The 19560-nt window shown below is 39.0% G+C and overlaps 2 protein-coding genes across 3 annotated transcripts; one reads left to right on the forward strand and one right to left on the reverse strand.

Annotated features, from left to right (window-relative positions):
- The first annotated feature begins 155 nt into the window (after positions 1–155).
- LOC122065622 (kinesin-like protein KIN-7E) lies at positions 156–11562 on the forward strand. 2 transcript variants are annotated; one of them, XM_042629444.1, is made up of 15 exons: positions 156–743; positions 918–1486; positions 1571–1810; positions 2393–2482; positions 2594–2694; positions 2801–2914; positions 2991–3072; positions 3150–3217; positions 3297–3362; positions 3453–3577; positions 6539–6875; positions 7761–7865; positions 7994–8941; positions 10417–10739; positions 11011–11562. In XM_042629444.1, exons 3-15 carry the CDS (start codon positions 1591–1593, stop codon positions 11339–11341), a joined length of 2910 nt encoding a protein of 969 aa, XP_042485378.1. In that variant the 5' UTR covers positions 156–743; positions 918–1486; positions 1571–1590; the 3' UTR covers positions 11342–11562. The 2 variants fall into 2 exon arrangements, with proteins under 2 accessions (XP_042485378.1, XP_042485377.1); XM_042629443.1 differs by having other exon boundaries at positions 157–743; positions 7988–8941.
- Positions 11563–12821: 1259 nt separating this feature from the next.
- On the reverse strand, positions 12822–18288 carry LOC122065627 (protein ACCUMULATION AND REPLICATION OF CHLOROPLASTS 6, chloroplastic). The gene is made up of 7 exons (XM_042629451.1): positions 17868–18288; positions 17546–17776; positions 17164–17388; positions 15903–16163; positions 14834–15800; positions 13978–14102; positions 12822–13237 (listed from the first exon to the last, which is right to left on the reverse strand). The coding sequence occupies exons 1-7, from the start codon at positions 18189–18191 to the stop codon at positions 12947–12949; spliced, it is 2424 nt and encodes an 807-aa protein (XP_042485385.1). The 5' UTR covers positions 18192–18288; the 3' UTR covers positions 12822–12946.
- Between the last annotated feature and the right edge of the window lie 1272 nt (positions 18289–19560).

A 19560-nucleotide genomic window follows, 5' to 3' on the forward strand; every position in this document is an offset into this window, starting at 1 on the left:
TTCATATGGAGTTTGGAATAATTATAAACTAAAATCAGGCGATTGAGAAATATCCGCAAAGGATAATTGTGCAATTCTGTTCCCGGGAACGGTTTTATTTGAAAGGCTAATATTAAGATATCAGAGCCAACGAACGGAAGAAGTGATGTTTGAACTACCCAAACCATGTTTGACCTCGTCGCCACCCCTTCGCTTTCGCTGCTCCGCCGGAGCCTTTAAATTATAATCTGAGAAAAAAAAAATTTCTTTAAAGAGAAAGAGACAGAGAAGGAGAGAGACAGAGAGGGACGGTAGTTTTACTGTTACAAATTTCAACCTCTTTCCTCTCCTGCTTCCCCTTCAATTCAATCTGGCGGAAAGCCTTTGATCGATCGACATTTTTCTTTTACTTCGATTCGTTTACCTTCTCTAATTCTATTCTCCTTATCTTTTTCAATTTCTCTTTAATCGATCTTTCAACATTCGATTTGTGAAGGTCCAATTAACTTCTGAGATCGAGGTGGAGGAAGTTTGAGGATTCGAGAAACATAGGAGATTGGTTCTTTGGAAGAAGATATACTTTCTGGATTTTGAGAAACTTTTTTTTTCCCTAATTACGAAGAGTATTGCAGATCTGTAGTTTGAAGCTGATGTTAATGAGATCAGAGTGAGTTTGGAGATGTGATACATTTGTGAATTGCGAAAAGATATTAGCTCTCAAGATCTTTGCCGACTAATTTGCGAGATCTGGGAGCGGAAAATAGGTAAATACATTAGTTTTGGTCGGAAGTTGGTTTTGGAGGGAAACGTTTCAAAATTGGAACAGAAGAGATTCTGTCGATTACTGTTCTATAGGATGTTATTCGAAATTATTTATTTATTTGATTTTTTTTGGGGAAAACCGGCATAATTGAATTATGCTTTTGAATTTTTTGCAGGTGGAAGTTTAACCTTTGAAGACGGTCACAATCATATGTGCAGAAGTCAGAGAATGTACAGTCGTTTCTGAAGGTTCCATCCGCAATTTGCTCGAACTGAGTCGCAGGAAGAGTTGGCGAAGATCTCAGCTGAGGTCAATACCGTTCCTTGAAAACAACTGAGAACATTCCGTTCCAGAACTGACGGAAATTTCAGAAGCGGAGAGAGAGAGAGAGAGAGAGAGAGAGAGAAGGCGGGATAAAAAAACAAAGTGAGACAGTCTGGGATGCGAGGTCATCTCAGAAAATACAAACATCACCAGCCATTAAAATATATAAAACATCGTTATTTCGTCTCAAAGCATCAGAGGTCGCGAATTTAGAAATTTATCTGTTCCGGGTCTTCTGACATTCAAACCATCGTTTCCGAAGGAGGAAGATAAAAATTATAGTTAGCGGCCGGGCATGAGACAAAACAGTGACCGACATGCCTTAATGTGCACAAACCTATGATTAGCTAGTTGTTGCAGATAATGAAGGTGTGAGGGGCCTGGTTTTTGTTGTAAAACTTTAGCCCGCGACGAAAAGCTGTAAGTATTCTGCATTTCTTCCCCACCGTGAACATTATATTTAATTACGACGCTTATCTTCTTGCTTCTTTTCTTGTGGTTCAGGAAAGGGAGGACGGAAAGATATGGGGTCGATCGATGGAGAGGAACCGCCACGGTTGGAGAAACCACAGGGAACGGGTGCTAGTGGGGAAAAGATTTTTGTTTCTGTGAGGCTGAGGCCTCTTAACGCTAAAGAAGTTGCCAGGAATGACCCATCGGATTGGGAATGCATTAATGATAACACGATCATATTCAGGAACAGCCTTCCAGAGCGATCTATGTACCCATCTGCCTATACATTTGGTAAATAGAAGCTTATCCCTTTGTTTGTTATAATTTAGTGTATCCTCTGTATGTGCATACTTCAATTTGGGTGTAAACCTGATGATCTAGGCGGTAGAGATGTGAGTAGTTTGCGGAGTAGTATATCAGAAATTCTAACTTTTTGGAGATTAGCGGGTTTCCTGATGATGCTCTTCTTTATTGTAGTCATTGCGTTCCTAATATTTTGAATTTTTTTGTTTACTGTTACTTTTATCTTTTCAGTTATTTTTACCCTTCGAGGCTCCACTTGTTAAATCATGTAAAATTCTGTCATTAAATGCTAAATTACTCGATTGTCTATCATATTTGAGTGTAATTGTGCAATGGATCAGATCCCTTTCCAAAATTCATCAGAATATATGTCTTATATGTCTAGTGGTCAAAAGAAGGTAGTTTCCATTTAAGGTTTGATTATGATCTACTTTTTCAGAATAGAGATTATTTCTCAGGTTTCATGGTTCCTTCAGAATTATTTGTGGTAGCCATTCTTCTGATCTTTACTTCTTCATCTCCTTTTTTTCGCCCCGGGGGGGGGGGGGATTTGGATTGTTTCTGCGATAGACAGGGTATTTCGTTGTGACTGCTCCACGAGGCAGGTTTATGAGGAAGCAGCCAAGGAGGTTGTTCTTTCTGTTGTCAGTGGTATTAACTGTGAGTATAATCTTCTTGTCCGCACATTTTATGTGTGCTGATTTTTTACTTATTTTTCCATTGACAAGTAAAAAAATATATATTTATATTCCAACAAAATTATTTCTTCAGCGAGTATTTTTGCATATGGGCAAACTAGCAGTGGAAAGACGTACACCATGGGTGGAATTACCGAGTATACTTTGGCAGATATATATGATTACATAGAAAGGGTAATTGAAGCTCTAGTTTCACCAGCCTCTTTCCTCTTCCAATTAGCCTTTTATTCCTTAAGTTAGTTAGTACCTCTATAAGGAGCGGTGTTAATTTTTTTTGCAGCATCCAGAGAGGGAATTTGTTTTGAAATTCTCTGCAATGGAAATTTACAATGAATCTGTCAGGGACCTCCTCAGTGCAGATGCTACCCCGCTAAGGCTTCTAGATGATCCGGAGGTGAATGTTACTTTTTATGTAACTTTTGCATCTAATTCGCTTATTTGCCTTGCTAACAAGTACTTAAAATCAACAGAGGGGGACTATTGTGGAAAAACTTATTGAAGAAACTGTAAGGGATTGGAACCATGTACAGGAACTCCTATCCATTTGTGAAGGTAAGGGCATTCTTTTTTCTATGGTAGTGTCTTTCTTGATGGTTGCATATCTTTATCTATAGTATCGTTTCTTGCAGCTCAAAGACAGATAGGTGAGACATCCCTTAATGAAAACAGCTCCAGATCTCATCAAATTCTGAGACTGGTATGGCCCTTATCCCAACAAACAAGTTAAAATTTCCTGGAATTTTAATATGACCCTTTCTCCTGATGGACTGCTGCAGACTATTGAAAGTTCTGCTCGTGAATTCTTTGGCAAGGACAATTTAAGTACACTTGCTGCTAGTGTGGTAAGAATTAGTTTATCTTCTGCCAAGGGCTGATGGTCAGCTAAAAGATATTTGTCCAGCAAATCTTCTCTGATGTATCCTTTTGTACAGAATTTTGTTGATTTGGCTGGAAGTGAGCGTGCATCACAGGCATTATCAGCTGGAACAAGATTAAAAGAAGGCTGCCACATAAATCGCAGCTTACTCACCCTGGGAACTGTCATTCGCAAACTAAGGTTGACTGACTTTTGTTGCCTTTGCATGTTTACTAGTCTAAGAGGACTCCAGCCTGTGTCATATATTACTACTTGCAAACCAAAGATCACTAGAAAAGTTTGAATGTTGGTCATTCCATCATGTTGTTTAGGATTTCATATAAGGTTAGATTGATCTTGAGGTTTCTGTCAATTATTTAATGAAGTTCTAAATATGTTTCTTCATGTGCCTGCATCCATTCATTGTTTCTTATTTACCTTATATTGTTGCTGTATCAGTAATGGAAATTCTTACTTTAGCTAAAATTTTGAAAACAGAAATTAAGTACTTACTTCTCACATTAGTGCACAAACTCTTACATTCTCGAACTGTTAATACACTTTTGGATAACAACAAAGCAACAGTTTTCATCTGATATTTACTAAATGTAATGGGTGTGTAAGAAGTGAAATAGTAGGTTTCCAATTGCAGATAGCAACTGACCCCTAATCTATATCAGGATTAATACAACAACAACAACAACAACTCAGCCTTTTCCCAAGCAAATGGGGTCGGCTACATAGATCCGCGAGTGGGTAATACGAAAAAGAAAGGAAGGAAAAAGCAAAGCAAAACCTCCAGGACATCCCATCTACAAGTGATCTGTGACAGGATCTTTGTCCTCCAAATAGCTCTGTTAGATGTCATACTAGGATCAAGGCCTAGCCTCTGCATTTCTTTCCTTACCAACTCATCAATGGTTAACTTGGGCCTGCCCTTAGCCCTTTTAGCTCCATCTGTCCTGATCTGGTCACACGTCCACACTGGAGCATCCCAAGGCTTCCGTTGGACATGTCCAAACCACCTTAAGCGATATTCTAGGAGCTTGTCCTGAATCGAGGCAACTCCTAAATCAGCTCTGACCCAGTCATTCCTCACTCTATCTCTCCTAGTTTTGCCGTACATCCATCTCAACATCCTCATCTCTACCATACTCAACTTATTTATATTACACTTCTTGACTGCCCAACATTCCGCCCCATAGCATATAGGATTAATGAAGCAATTAAAATAGGGCATAAGTAGACCAAGAAAATGTATGTACTAGGGATATAGGAAACTGGATTACCTGTAGTAGTGTGAGAACAGATTTGATATGTGAAATAAATAGAACTGGTATTAATAGAAGAAAGAATAGAAACTCAAAATAATGATTTATACTGACAGAAATTACCCATGAAAGCACAAATAGAACTACAGCCAAGGAGAGAATTTGAGGTCTCTCAAACAAAAGTGATCCAAAGCCCCAGAAACTCAAATCATGTTCTCTCAGGGATCAGACCTTTCTACTAAAACCAGAATCACAGATTTCTTTATTGATAACAGGGGTGCAATTCTGGTGATACCAGTACTAACAGAAAACATGGAACGGTAATAGAAGGATATAATTAAAGTTAGAGAGTTTCAGTGTCAAGAGAGTAGCAGAAATCACACCAAGACAGGGCATTGTTTGAACGAAATTAGAACCAGAAATATGAGTTGTTGGATGAGCTTTCTCTAACTGAGGCTTGAAATATCAATCATTTGTAGAAAACTTGAAGAAACTGTAGCTATATAGAGAAGAAGATGAAGAAGAACGAGAAAGAGAAGCAGCAGAACAGGGTAAGATAAAGAATATTGAGGGAAGCAATAATTATAAAAAGAGGAGAGCAATCCCTAAAAAAAAGCTAGAATATTAATACTTCAAAACTGTAAATTGTGGGATATAAATACAGTAGTAAAGATTTCATTTTTGCAAGTCATCTTAGACTTGATAGGACTAACCAAAACGGAAACTTATTTAGAGATCAAATGTGAGGCTCCTTAAACTCCTATAATTGACCAATGTCTGGACCTACTTAACTCCTCTTCAATTTTTTTTAAAGAATTGCATAATATCCCCCATAAGTGAAAACAAAGACAAACATATACCCCTACACCCCCCCCCCTCAAAAAAAAGAGGCTAACATATATACCCCATGCATGTTCCTGCTAAAAGACATTATTTTTGGTCCAGAACTGGCCTGTTCTGGATCTGGGCTTGCTGGAACCAGCAGCCTTGGACTTTGGGCGCTGAATTAGTTGAATCCGATATTTGTGGACGCATTCGAGATTCACTGCAGAATTTCCTCTTCTGGAACTGATTACATTAAATATTTTGTTACCGAAATAAATTCTATTATAAAAGGCTGATGTTTAAGCCAATATATTGAAATGCAGAAATCTCAACTGGTGGTTGGAAAATGCCCTAGCGAAAAACCTTACCTCAACCTGTGTCGACCTATCTCATCATCAGACTATTTGCCTTTTATCTTTTCATCATGCGTCTTGGAGCCCCAATAGGGAAAGCCTGAAATTTAGCGATCTCCTTTAGTCTGTCTCGCATGCCAATCTGGTTGTTATTATTGGTTATATTTGTTTTCTCTGCCTCTTGGCCTTTGTCCTGTGGCTTAGGGTTGTTCATTTTAGTCGCGCAATTCATTATTTTTTTTTTATTATCAGATCTTTGACCTTTTTTCTTTCAATATTTCTTTCTTTTCCACTCTGAAATACAATAAAATCATTCTTTTATTAAAAAATAAAAAGAAATTGAACGGTTGAATAGCCAGAGACAACAGAACTAGAGCACTAGCGTTTATTTAGCCGGACCTAATATGCCCACCTTCATTACACGACCCATCAACAATGTGCAACCTTTTGCTACTTTGATCAAGAAGAGTTGGTCGCTTCAAATATTGTGTAATCTTACTTTAGTATTATATAAGACATAATGCTTTAAATGGTTAGAACCCTACTAAATTGTGTATTTTGTTTGGTTGAGGACCTGAGGCTGTTTATTTACGTATTGTTCTCTTTTGTTGTACTATGATATTTTTGTCTTTTTCTGGACATTGATTTCATAATGGAGTTGAGATGGTTATTCTGTTTGTTACTTAGTCCTTCAAAACTATCAAATCTTGCAGCAAAGGAAGAAATGGACATGTTCCTTACAGAGATTCTAAGTTAACACGCATACTGCAACACTCCTTAGGAGGAAATGCTAGAACTGCCATCATTTGCACCGTGAGTCCTGCACGAAGCCATGTTGAGCAGTCCAGAAATACCCTTCTATTTGCAAGCTGTGCAAACGAAGTGGCTACCAATGCACAAGTCAATGTAGTTATGTCTGACAAGGCACTGGTAAAGCATTTGCAAAAAGAACTGGCTAGACTGGAGAGTGAATTGAGAAATCCAGGGCAAGCTTGTGCAACATCTGATTCCCAGGCAATATTGCGAGAGAAAGACCTTCAGATCGCAAAGGTTCTAAATTATTTTTCTTATCAACCAATGCACGTTAATATGTTCACAGTCTCTTGCAAAGAAAATCAGAGGTACTTTTTAATAAAGATATATGCCAGAAGGCTAGTTGGATCTGTTGCATGGTTAGATGGTAAAAGCTCAGCCTCTTAATTTGAAGATGTGGGTTTGAGTCTTTGTACAACAATAATGCTAAGGTTAGGAGTAGTTTCAATCCACCCCTCCTCAGACCCTGCTAAAGCATGACTTTCAGCCTTTTTATGCCCCATTGGATGCTAGTATAGATGGCCCTTCGGAACCCTGGTTGGAGAATATTTGACCTAAAGCAATCTTCCATTTATTTTGTTTGGGTATGGCAGGTCATGGTATGAATGAGCAGAAAACTGCTCAGATATTATTTAGTACACCCATGTGAAGATGTGGGTTTGAGTCTTGAGAATGGCCACTTTGTGCAAGTTGTGAAAGGTTTGGGCAATCAACCCTCATTGGACCCTGCCAAAGTGAGACTTCCACCTGATTTTGGCCCTTTTTTAGTATACAGATAAAGAAATTTTCTTTCGAGAAACATGTAACTAGATATTTGTTTCATGTATCATAAAAGTGCCTCGACCAAGGCAGTATGGACTTGGGTGAGTCGAACTCAATGAAAAAGTATGTAAAAGCTAGCAATAAAAGCAGTTTTCTTAGCCTAGCCAATTAAATTGATCCTTGACTTGAGAAGTCAAGATAACACCTGGGCTTGTCTGAGCCAGAGATTGACATGCCAAGTTTTCCAACTATGGTTGAAATGGGTTCAGGTATACTGAGATGTACCTCCAGAGTAGTCATACATTTAGCTATCAACAAATTCTTATTGGTTAAACAGGGATTGCCTATCTTCTTATGCAGATGGAGAAGGAGACAAGGGAGCTCATTCAGCAGCGTGATCTTGCTCAATCGCGACTTCATGATCTGTTACAAGTTATTGGTGATGATCAGAATTCTAAAATATTGGTATTTATCTTTTACTAACATGAAAAGATTACTCGCTTGTTCATTCATCGGTTGTCCCAACTACTAAATAGTGTTTTTCCTTTCTCAGTCAAGATTTGATATTCATTCTAAATAAATTTCAGGAACAGACTGCATGGGAAGATGTAAAGTCAATATCAGAGTCATCAATTTTGGAGGATCCACACTGTGCCATTGGTGTTGCAAGAAACAATACATCTTGGTATTCTGACAGTAACAGTGTGAATAATTCTGTATATCCACAGCTTCTTGAGATTTCAGAGAACCATTTTCTGTCTGATGGCACCTCCCCAAGACTATCTACCACTAGTTCAAAGTTTCTTGGGCCTGATCCATGTCAGGGTTGGGAGGAGATTGCAGAAGAAGCTGTTGAAGATTCTGAAGACATTTGTAAAGAAGTCAGATGCATTGAGATGGAGGAATCTAATGAGGTCAGAAATATAGAACCAAATGCTTTGTCACCTGAAGAGAATGAAGGCATATTATCTTTGACAGAGACTGGGAATGGAGATGCAACAGATCAGGTGTTGATATCATCCCCAAAGAAGGGAGATGTAGAATTGAAGCATATGAAGGATTTTATGTATAGTGCACTGGAGCAAAAACTCCATCATGTGCAAAAAACCATTAACTGCCTTGTCAATCCCTACCTTGATGAAACATCTCCATGGTCTCCAGCTGACATGTCTAGCTCTAGAAGATTGCAGTTGACCAGGAGCAGAAGTTGTAGAGCTGCTCTCATGATTAGCTCATCCACTCCCTATTATGAGGGTGGGGACCAGAATGAGCACACACCACCTAACAGGTTTGAGAGAGAGTTCTCTGGAAGACCTGAGGTCTTCCATGGGAAGTTTTCTGTATTAAATTATGGTGACAATGTCAAAAGGTTTTCAAGTAAAGGTTCCCAGACATCTGAAGGGAGTTCTGTCATTGATGATCCAAATGTACAGAACGTCAAAACCTCACCTGAAGAGGACATTACTAGTGACCATACTTTTGTTACAGGACTGAAGGAAATGGCCAAAGTTCAGTATGAGAAGCAGCTTCTTGATGGTCAGGTAAGGATGTTATTTTCATTTATCACACCTTTTTATAGAATATTTTTTATTCCCTTTGTGATCTTCTTGTTCTTGGACACCCTTTCTTTTTGTATATGGTGATCCTTTTTCTCAAGCCTTTCTTACAGTTCCATTTTTTGCAGATAAAACCTTTTTTAGTTTCTCTTGTTGATAGTTTAGCTCGAACCTAGTGAACCGCATGATATATTTGGAATATCCAAGACATTGTTATATCATGTACCATCTAAGAATTTGCATCTTTTAGATTCCTGCCATGCTGCCGACCCTGTGGATCTGTGGTACTATTCACGGATCATATATTAGTGATATCCAAAATTTTCTATAACATTGATATTCCAAAACAAGACTTGCATCTTCTACTTATTATATGTAATACCCACTTTTGTACACGAACTTGCGAATGTGGTTGGCTACGCTGTCAAATATGCAGAAATTACCATTTGATTGTTAGTAACTGTTATCCTGAAAAATTAACTGTTAGGGGGAAAGAAAAAGAATTTTCTTCTGCTCCTTTAATATGTATGTCCAGAAAATTAGCCATCAGTAACATCTGGATAATTCTCATCACTTTTATCAAGATACAAATTTAGCTGAATAATCCAAATCACTAAATCTTTCAATTTATTCCTGAAGACGACATACTAATTACCAATGGTATGCCATTTTCAGTGTATTATTATATAAGTTATTTGGCTTCTTAATTTTATATTTTTCCATAGAGTACAAGAGGTTGTATCCCATTCTGTGTTTTCCAAACTTTCTTGCTTTGTGTGTGAGTGGGGAATTAAGTAATTTATTTTGTACATTGTCCCTTTCTACCTATTGATGTTTCATCCATTTTAATTAAACTCAAAAACTTTCATACATCTTGATTAAAATCTGAAGACCTATCTTTGGGATTTATTTTTAAAACATGTGTGCATGTAGATTAACTCCAAATTACAGGCGATAGGTTTCATAACAATTAGAACAACCACTCTTGGAATTTCATTTAACAGCGGCTGCTGCGGTGGATTTGAAGAAGTTTCAATTTTCACTGGAAACCGACTGTTGATCACAACCTAACCTTCTGGGTTGTACTTAAAATAGCAATAGAAAGTGACATCATGATGCGCATGTATATACTAGGTTTGCAAATGCTCAGCTCTCAAATCATGCATTTTCCTCTTCTTTTTCATGCGAAGTAGTCAAATGCACCTTTTGCTAGTGGCTAACTAGTCTGCTAAATACTATGATTGGAACCCTAGTCTGTCAACAATTGTCACTCTGACTCTCTATTTATTGAATATGTGTTTTTTCTTCTTGAAACTGGTGGAACTTCTCTTATAAAGGGTAGAAAACCTGAAAGGTAGCGTGATATTAATTTTCCACAGCAATAAGGAAAAGTCAAAATGTTTTGTGGATTTTAACTTCCTTTGCATATATCTGACGAGGTTCTTTGTGTTGGATTCCAGGAGATAGAATCAAAGCCTAATGAGTCTGCAAAGACTGTTAAGGATGTGGGCTTAGACCCAATGCAGGATCCTTCAGAATCACCTCCAAGTTGGCGTCTAGAATTTGAGAGGCAGCAGAGAGAGATAATTGAACTTTGGCATGCTTGTAATGTATCATTGGTCCACAGAACCTACTTCATCCTGCTCTTCAAAGGCGATCCAACAGATTCCATTTACATGGAAGTAGAGATCAGAAGACTTTCCTTCCTTAAGGACACATTTTCTAATGGAAATATTGCTAGAAATCCCAGAGAAGATGGTCAGGCACTGACACCAGCATCAAGGTACATTCTTGTTCTTCTTATAAGAGTTTTTTCATTCAATAAATTATTGCAAAAAATCAGTTAAGCCTCTAACTTTTTTTTTTTTTTTTTGGCGGGGGGGGGGGGATAGAGGTACTAAATCATTATCTTGTTCACTTGGAGTTGCAACTAATGGTTTTGATTTTAAATCTTTGAACGTACTTTGGCATTCATCAAAACCCAAGCACAAGAGATTTATTGTTCTATTGTTCTGCTAAGAGAATCCTGACAAGTCTTCTTTTTGGAGAAACAGCACAAGGGCTCTGCGTTATGAGAGGGAGATGCTCAGCAAGCAATTGCAGAAGAGGTTCTCAGAAAAGGAGAGAGAGGAACTCTACAAGAAGTGGGGTATCCGTTTAGACTCAAAAAGAAGGAAGCAACAATTGGCTCAGCGCCTGTGGACAGACACAAAAGACATGAACCGTGTCATGGAAAGTGCCACTATTGTTGCAAAGCTTGTTGGGTTCCTAGAGCCTGGGCAGGCCCTTAAGGAGATGTTCGGCCTTAGCTTTACACCACAACGATCACACCGATCTTCCAGTTGGAAACAGAGTATGTCATTTTCTGGTAGGATAGGTAACTGATTGATCCTGGTCATATTAACTATTAAGATTCATATTGGCGCCTTCCACTGCATGAATTAATTTACACTATATTATCATTACTGTGATAATTGTAGAGAAGGGTTGTAAATTTGCTTAGGTTAGCAAGATAATGGGGTTGTATTGTTGTCATTTTCTGCTTCTGTTGTATCATTTGAAAATTAATAATAACAGTTATCTAATCACAGGACCTGCATTCTAAACCTTCCTTTTAATGATATAAATTGGATTTTTTTTTTTTAATTTAATTTTTTTGAGGGTTCAAATATTCTGTCAAAATCTAAGTCATCATTTGCGTACACAAGATGTAAATGTGCCTTTTTTTTTTTTTAATGTAAAAGTGCATTTGTAGTTAGGTAGGTGTGGCAAAATCAACCCTACCTATCAGCAATTATTCCAGTTAATGGTCTGGGTGAGTTCGACCCACCAGATTAATGGGTGGGGGGTAGACTGGTAGGTGGTTACATGACCAGCTAGGTTCCATCATTGATCGAAGTGACCTCTCTATTTTCTCTTTTTCTTTTCAATCCATTTCTTGTAAACCAAACATTTCAGACTGCTTCCATTTGAAATTGTCACAAAAATGTTGATATTTTGCCTTTGTCCAAGCTCTACTTTGACATTTTCAAAATTCGGACAGAAAAAAGTCTTGTATTCAATCTCTCAATCCTCATATTCAAACAGCGTGCTCTGAAGAAAACTAATCCATGGGTTAGGATTGGTTGAAGCAAAATGAAATTTTGACTTAGAAAAAAAATCTCTTTGTATCAAACATTGAAAGTGCTTCCATTGTTCATCAACCTTTATTTTCAAATCAACAAGCTCTAAAGATCCATTTATATGTTCATCCAGATTATACTTAATTTTAGTGCTCTCCTAGTTTTGGTCCTGTACTCACCCTTGCTCTCGCTGTGTTTTGGGCAGCTATGTCCTACGTAAGAACTTGAATGACAGAGCTACTATGTAATTTTCTTGATGGAAATGGTACTGGGACTTGGGACTAAGAGCAGGATCCAGCTCCTCTATGGCGCAACAAGGGTGGCAATACACATCTGACGGCCTGGAGCACCCGGCCACAGACCCCACACACGTGCAAGCCACCTCGAGGTGTTCCAGACCATCAGATGTGCACTGCCACCTGCGTCAGAGAGGAGCTCAAGCTTACAAACACGCCCTTTTCCCTTCGTGGTGGAAGAGCAATGATACCAATTGAACTATTTTGTAAACATCAGTTTTCTATGTTACTAGAACCTTTTTTTTTTTTGGGTAAAATGTTACTAGAACTTTTAAGAGTTATGTAAAAATAAGTCGAGAGTGATTGTCCTTTGTTTGAAAACATATCCATCAAGTACCAAACTACCATGTAACAAATATAGCCTTATATAAACCTTCTTCACTTTGAGAGAAGGAAACTGCTCCCATGAAGTAGTAATAATTGGAGTTTTAACCTTGGGACAACTACTGAAAGACCAAAGAAAAATGATTAAATATAATTAATAGCATTAAAAGTGGCTTTGGAGTGTTGTATTTACAAGGGAGCGAAGAGAGGGGGAGAGAGAGCCCCACTAACCACAAACCCTTCTAAAATCATGATTTGAGGACGGCTCCTTCTGTAATCTTCCATCCCGACTGGGAATAAGACATCTCATACCTAGTAGTGTAGGTTGTACTATAGGAATCATTATGCTCTGGGTGGATTGCATCGGTTAGACGGGCTGTCTCCTCGAGTGTTGCTTCTACCAGGGCTCGACGCCCGTCAAGGGTGACTGTCACACTATCAATGGTAAGCCCCAACAATGTGTAATCCCAATGCCAGCCATGTTGGACAATATCTTTTGCACGATCTGTCCATATCTTCAGCATCTGACCATCCAAAACCTGACCAGAGAACATAACAATGTAGAGGACAGGTTCAACTACCATCAGAAGGAAAAAAAAGAAACAAACAAACCAAATTGGTATTCCTAAATTGGGTCGCCAGCCAATATACAAATATCATTATTAGCTTCTCCAGTCACAGTAGTAGGGGTGCAATTGAGAAGTTATGCAGCAGCTACCCAGTACAAATTCGGGACCTTCATTTCAAGCTAGGGCGCCTAGTAGGGAACAACATATCATATCCACACTAGCTACAGTTAGTTATTTCAAATCATTAACCTTCAGGCAAATCCATCGAGCTTTGTTTTTTCTATCTCAGAGAGAACTCAGCCTCAACACCACCCTCCATCAGTGAATATGGTAGAGCATCCTTAGGAATTGTTACTGCCCAAGACAATTGACCAAGCTCCACTGAGGGGTAGGCAATTATCTCACTTTTATACAAAAGTGTATGTACAAAGGAGAGGCTCCCTTCCCTGCACTCTCTCTCCCACCCAGCAATGAGGGTGGATAATAACCTAGTTCTTTTTCTAATGGGGCCAGGGAGTTGGGGAGTGGACATTGATTCTTTGCGGCTAGAACAAAAGGAAGGGATGACATCTGGTGCTCTTGACAGTGTTCTGATCACCTCTAAAGGAAAAGCACAATATTTTTTCATTTTTAATTTGTTTGGTAACCAAAGAAACACAATTGACACGAGAATGAATGGCGGCACAGAAACAGGACGAGCTCTCTCTCACCTCTGGCAATTTGCTGAGACAATGATCAGGTCCCAGTGCATAAGATTTAATGTTTTGCCACTCGCGAACAAGACTTTCTGCAAACCTTGCATCCATTCTAGGTATCTCTTCAACAGATTTTTCATCTGCAGAAACATGTACCACCAGTATTTAGATCAGAGTAAATAAAGAGCCTTCTTAAATCATAAATAACAGAAGGAGAAGAAATCCAACAAAGTGCTCTGCTTAAAAAATGAACTGCTCTGCTCTGCTTAAAAAATGATCCAGGACATTTCTACAAGAATCTATTTTTAATATGAATAAAGAAACAAATTTCCTTGAGGCAAGGGAAGAATAATAAAAATAACCTTTCTGATGGTAAGAAAGTGTTGATTAAGATGCGTCTCAATATGTCAAGATAGAACAATCTGTTGCTTCTCAGATAGGTCACTTAAGCAGTTAAACCTTTCAAATTAAGTACCCCAATAAATGAGGAAAAAAGCTTTGGACTTGTAAGGGAGGAAACCAAGTAGGGTTTCAAACAAGTAATGGGACGCGTGAAATGCTTCTAAACCTTTCTCAAGGAGTCACATATACATAACGAGGCACCTTTACCTCAGATAAGATGAGAATGTCACATCTTTTAGAGGCTCCTGCTTCATAACTCGGAATCATTATACACTTCTCATCGGTCATCAGTCATAAATCACTAACAGGATCTATAATTCACTGAGTTAGCAATCTAATAATCTTAACCACTATTATTCAATGAAACAACTCAATAAGCCTTATCCTAACTAATTGGAGCAACTGCAAATCTTGTTTCAGTACTTCTCTCACAGGAAGAATTGAATAAAAGGAGTACTACGGACCATACCTAATTTGATGGTGTCAGCAGCCATTGCTGAACCCACTTCTTTACGTAGAATTGAAGATCCATTTCTAGCCGGGAAATACTTCAGCCCCGCAATAGTCAGTAGTCCAACCACCACACCAGCACAGACAATCTTCGGACCTGCATCTTTTATCTTGTCAAAGATCAACCCCTGACCAGCCAATTCATCAGAATTGATTTTCCCTGAGATCTCAGGGACACAGCCAGAATTATCTTGATTAGGTTTCTCCACAAGATTATCACTTTCCAAATATGGGACAGAATTGTTCTCATCACAATATTCCTCACCTCTCATCTCTTCTTCCCTATTACCTAGAGGAAATACCTTCTGCAATGCTTGAAGTGCACTTGTTTTCACATTATCAAGCACTGCGGTAGCCCCAGCCCCAATTCTGACTATGGCTGCAGCTGCAGCTAAGGGTGAACCACCAGCCCCCTCCAGCTTCTCTAGATATCTAAGGACTGTAGGGTCATCATAGTAATCACCGAGTTTGAACTCTATACATTGAGTATCTCTAAATCTGGGAAACACCACCTCTATCAACCATGTCTCCAATAGTTTGCAAAGCCCAGGAAGAAGATCATTGTCCGCATCATCCTTCGAATTTTCCAATACAAAATCCACAACCGATGGGTCTCTGTACGGCGAGTTATCACCGTCTAGACCCAACCATGAACGACACTCGTCAACCTCTCCTACAAGCAGTGAACAAAGCCCCCGCTCCAAAGCAAAATTCACCTCATGATCTGCTCTTGTGGCATTGTTAGAGATCATGGTTCCCAGAGCCGTTATCTTGGTCTGCTGAAGTTGTTGGAACAGGTTGTCTGCATCTTTGATTAGATGAGGCTTTTTGGCTACAAAAGCTTGAGCAACAAGAGCAAGTGCCACCCCATAAACCTCGAAACTTTCTGCTGGAATATTGCTTGGCGTGGTAGCAAATAAATCCACCTTCACAGCACAAAATAAGAAGGAATCACCTTTAAGCAACACATACAGAAAGGGTGACAGCAAATTTCTTACCAAGAAAAAGAAAAAGTCCATTACACACACCTGCTCTGCTGCTGTCATGTGTAAGAAGGCTTCGTTCATAAAATCTTCACGGGTAAATCCTCCAGCAATGGCAACTGCACCCCCTCCTCCAACAGCCCATAAAATGTTGCGCACACCATGAAGTCCTTCCTGCCTTTTTGTTTGGTGCTCTTCATCGAGAGGTAAGGCCAAAAGCTCCAGAACACAACGTGGGTTTATTTCCTCCAATGTCTCATCAATTTGTGCCTGCAAGTCCGGCGCAAGGGTACTTGCACCTTCCTCCTGGAAATTCACAACATGAGAGAAACAATATTTCAGTCATCCAAGTTTTAATGCATTTTTTTTTAAACAAGCAAACACTACAATCTCTGAATTAGGAACCTCAAAATCCCTTCCAACATCTGCTTTGATCTCTGAGGAGTCATGGTCTAAAGTTTCAATATGAATGCATAATTAATTACTTTCAAGAATAAATTTATCATTTAATAAGTTGAGTCCACAATATCCACTTATCTATAATTGGAAACTAGCTGTGTTACATCAATACGCGAGCTGTAGTACAAAGCCAACATGGACACAAGGTGTTGGACTCATAGTTAGGCCCCAAAAATAGGATTGGTGACTCACATGTGTCAATTCACTTCATATAATGTCCATTGACAAAAATTGTTCGATCAGTACTATGGAAGGATCAAATATTTACATTAATCTATATAATGAGATCTAGAAAATTTAAAATAAAATACGGAAGTGATTAAATTGCTTATATGTGTGTTTATGGGGTTGGCTAGTAGTGGTACTAGAGTAGTACGTCAGCAGCACAAGCTGCTGTATCAGTGTAAGAATCTGTCTACACATGTTGGAAATGGGCACAGTTTTTAGATTGTCTGGGTAAAATAGGTTATAAGTCTTCTTATTTATAGGCCCAATAAGTTGAAGTCTTGATCACACGTAAGGACTTGTCCTTCTTTGCTCACAGAGAGGGGCTAGAAAGAGGCTTCAGTTGTCAAAAAAGACCATAAATTGAAAATGTTGTTCTGGAAGCCTAAGGAAACACAGGTTAGTCAAGGAAAACATAAGAAGGCAAAGTGGCTAAGCCATTGATCATTCATAAAATAAAATAATGATAAAATATGGTCTTGAATTGTTATCATCTAGAGAAACACTAACAGCAGCTAATTCAGCAAGAGAATGAAATCGAAATCTATCCACGATTCATACAAAGTGCAAATGCAGATCGAATAGACCAACTCAATAAGATGTGAATCTCAAGAACACTCACCTGTAAGAGCCTCAATGCCCTCTCAAGCACTTCGCAGCTCTGAATAAAATCTGGAGGAGACAATGCCATTGCATCCCTAGACATGTCAACATAGGCAAGCGCCATCGCCAGCACAACATCTTGCTTAAATGACTTGGGCAGTCTCTCTCTAAGCAAACCATTGCCGACTTGAAGAACCACCTCAGTCTCTCCCGCCTCTTGGAGCAAACACAGAGCTCCCGGAATCTACCAAAGAGCATTAAAAACGTAGAGGAAATTTTCCGAATCAATCGTATTCTCTCTACATTGAATTGAACCAGTGATATTTCTAACAGTATAAATAACAAATTCAAATTATGAAAAAAATAAAAATAAAAATGGAAACTGAAACAGAGGCCAATACCTTATCCCAGGGGACTTCAGTGACGAGCGTTCCATCCTTGTCAGCGACGAGTCCTTGGTTGTATTCCGCTCTTGACCGGGAGTTTGCTAAAGTTTCAGAAGCGGCTTGAAGAATCTGTCTTCGGCTGAGTAATGCGTCGTGGCTAAAGCCGTATTGGGGTGGTTTGGAAACCCTAGCATCGTAAGCCCTTCTGATGCCATCTCCCAAGAAGTGAGTTTCTGCACCTAACACCTATAAAATGCACAAAATTATCAATGATTGTATTGAATGTACACACAGAGAGATGAAAAACGAGAAATTGAGCAAACGAAGGCAATAATACCTTATAGAAATCAATAGGAAGAGAAACAAATCGCTCCGGAGCTGCAGTTGGAGGAAGAACCGAAGAAGAAGAAGAGAAGGAGGAAGTGGAATGGCGATCGAAGGTGTCAGGGGGAGAGGTAGAGGGTAGGAATTGGAAGTCACCAAGAAGGCGTTCAGCCCATTTGTGGTTGCTGGCGTAGAAGGTGGTCATGGAGGTATCAGTGTTCGCACCGCCATTGCCAACCCCATTGATGAGCTTGAATTTGCTGGGTATCCTCTTTCTCTTTGTCTCTGGTTTAGGGCTAAAGCATACCCCTACCCCGAGATGCTTCAACGCTTCCATTGAAGCCGCGCTTGCTTCCCTTCTCTTATCTGTATAGTATTAGGAAGGTTTCCACACTTCAGTCTTCAGGTTTATGGCATTCATCCGGGGAAGGCCTTCGTTCTGTCCGCCAGGGTTTTAAAACAACGAATCGGTATCCGGATCAGGTGCGTAGACGGATCTGATCCGGAATCGGGCAGAATCTTCACTTGAACCCTAGACTGTACTTTTTTTTTTTTTTTTTTTTTTGGTAAGGAGGGGTGTCAATCGGTCGGGCTGGGATGGTCTCGGTCGGGCTTGGCCGGGGTATGCCTTAGATTGTGACCTACCTATTTAAATAATGAACCGGTCTTGATTGGTCTCAATCAAGTTCCTAGCTTAATCAGACTTTTCCTAATAGAACTAATTAGATTATAATTGGGCATTAAATAGGATAATGTATCAATAAAACCTTAAATGGTCTTTAATGTGTTAGTTTTGAGATACTTTAATATATATTATCAAAAAATCATCAACAATTTAGAAAATATATTATACTTAATTATATTCAATAATTTCATAAAAAATATAAGGATAATTTACAACGCCACCCCTTGGAGAATGCCAATATTAGAGGGGCACCCCCTCTCTTTCATCAAATTAGACTCAGACCCCCTATCGTCAGTCAGTGTTACAGAATATACCATGAATGCTAACATTAGCAGTTTATTTTTATTCTAAATACCATTTTTCCCTTAAAAATAAGGGAGTACCGATATTGCCCTCACTTACACGCACCCCTTAACCCCATATCATCTGAAATGCTAACATCAGCATCCCACCGCTGGTCCGAGCTTCTGACAATATCTCCATCAGAACTTCTTCCAACCATCTTGTGTGCTGATCCCATTCTAGGACCTCTCACTGGAAGAGATGAAGGTTTCGGGTGGGTGGATGAAGAAAGGAGGAATGTGGCAGTGCCGAAGTCCACAAGGCCTTTAACTCCGATCTTGGACTCATTGAATTGCTTCACCCTTGTAGCTCGATCATAGTCTTAGTCACTGGTGGGAGCACCGATCGTCATCTTTACTCTATACCATAATTGGCCATCCCAACGTTAACGAAACAAAACCATAGAGCAAGGGTACCAAGAAAAAGGGGGGTAACTAAGAACATAAAACCATAATCAGAAAAGGGAGAGAGAGATCGAATCTGAAGCCCAATCAAACAATTTCACATAAAAGATAGTACTTGAACTAGATCGAAAGGGCAGGAACACCAATAACAGTGAAATCGTTGAACCAAACCCTGAAACCATCAAAAATAGCTTCTCCCGCAGAATTCGAGCAATGCCAAAAAATCAAAACCCCAAAATCATAAAGAATGAGAAGTAATGAACAAAAAAAAAAAC

This window comes from Macadamia integrifolia, unplaced genomic scaffold (genome assembly GCF_013358625.1).
Source record: "Macadamia integrifolia cultivar HAES 741 unplaced genomic scaffold, SCU_Mint_v3 scaffold2071, whole genome shotgun sequence".
Classification (NCBI taxonomy): Eukaryota; Viridiplantae; Streptophyta; class Magnoliopsida; order Proteales; family Proteaceae; genus Macadamia; species Macadamia integrifolia.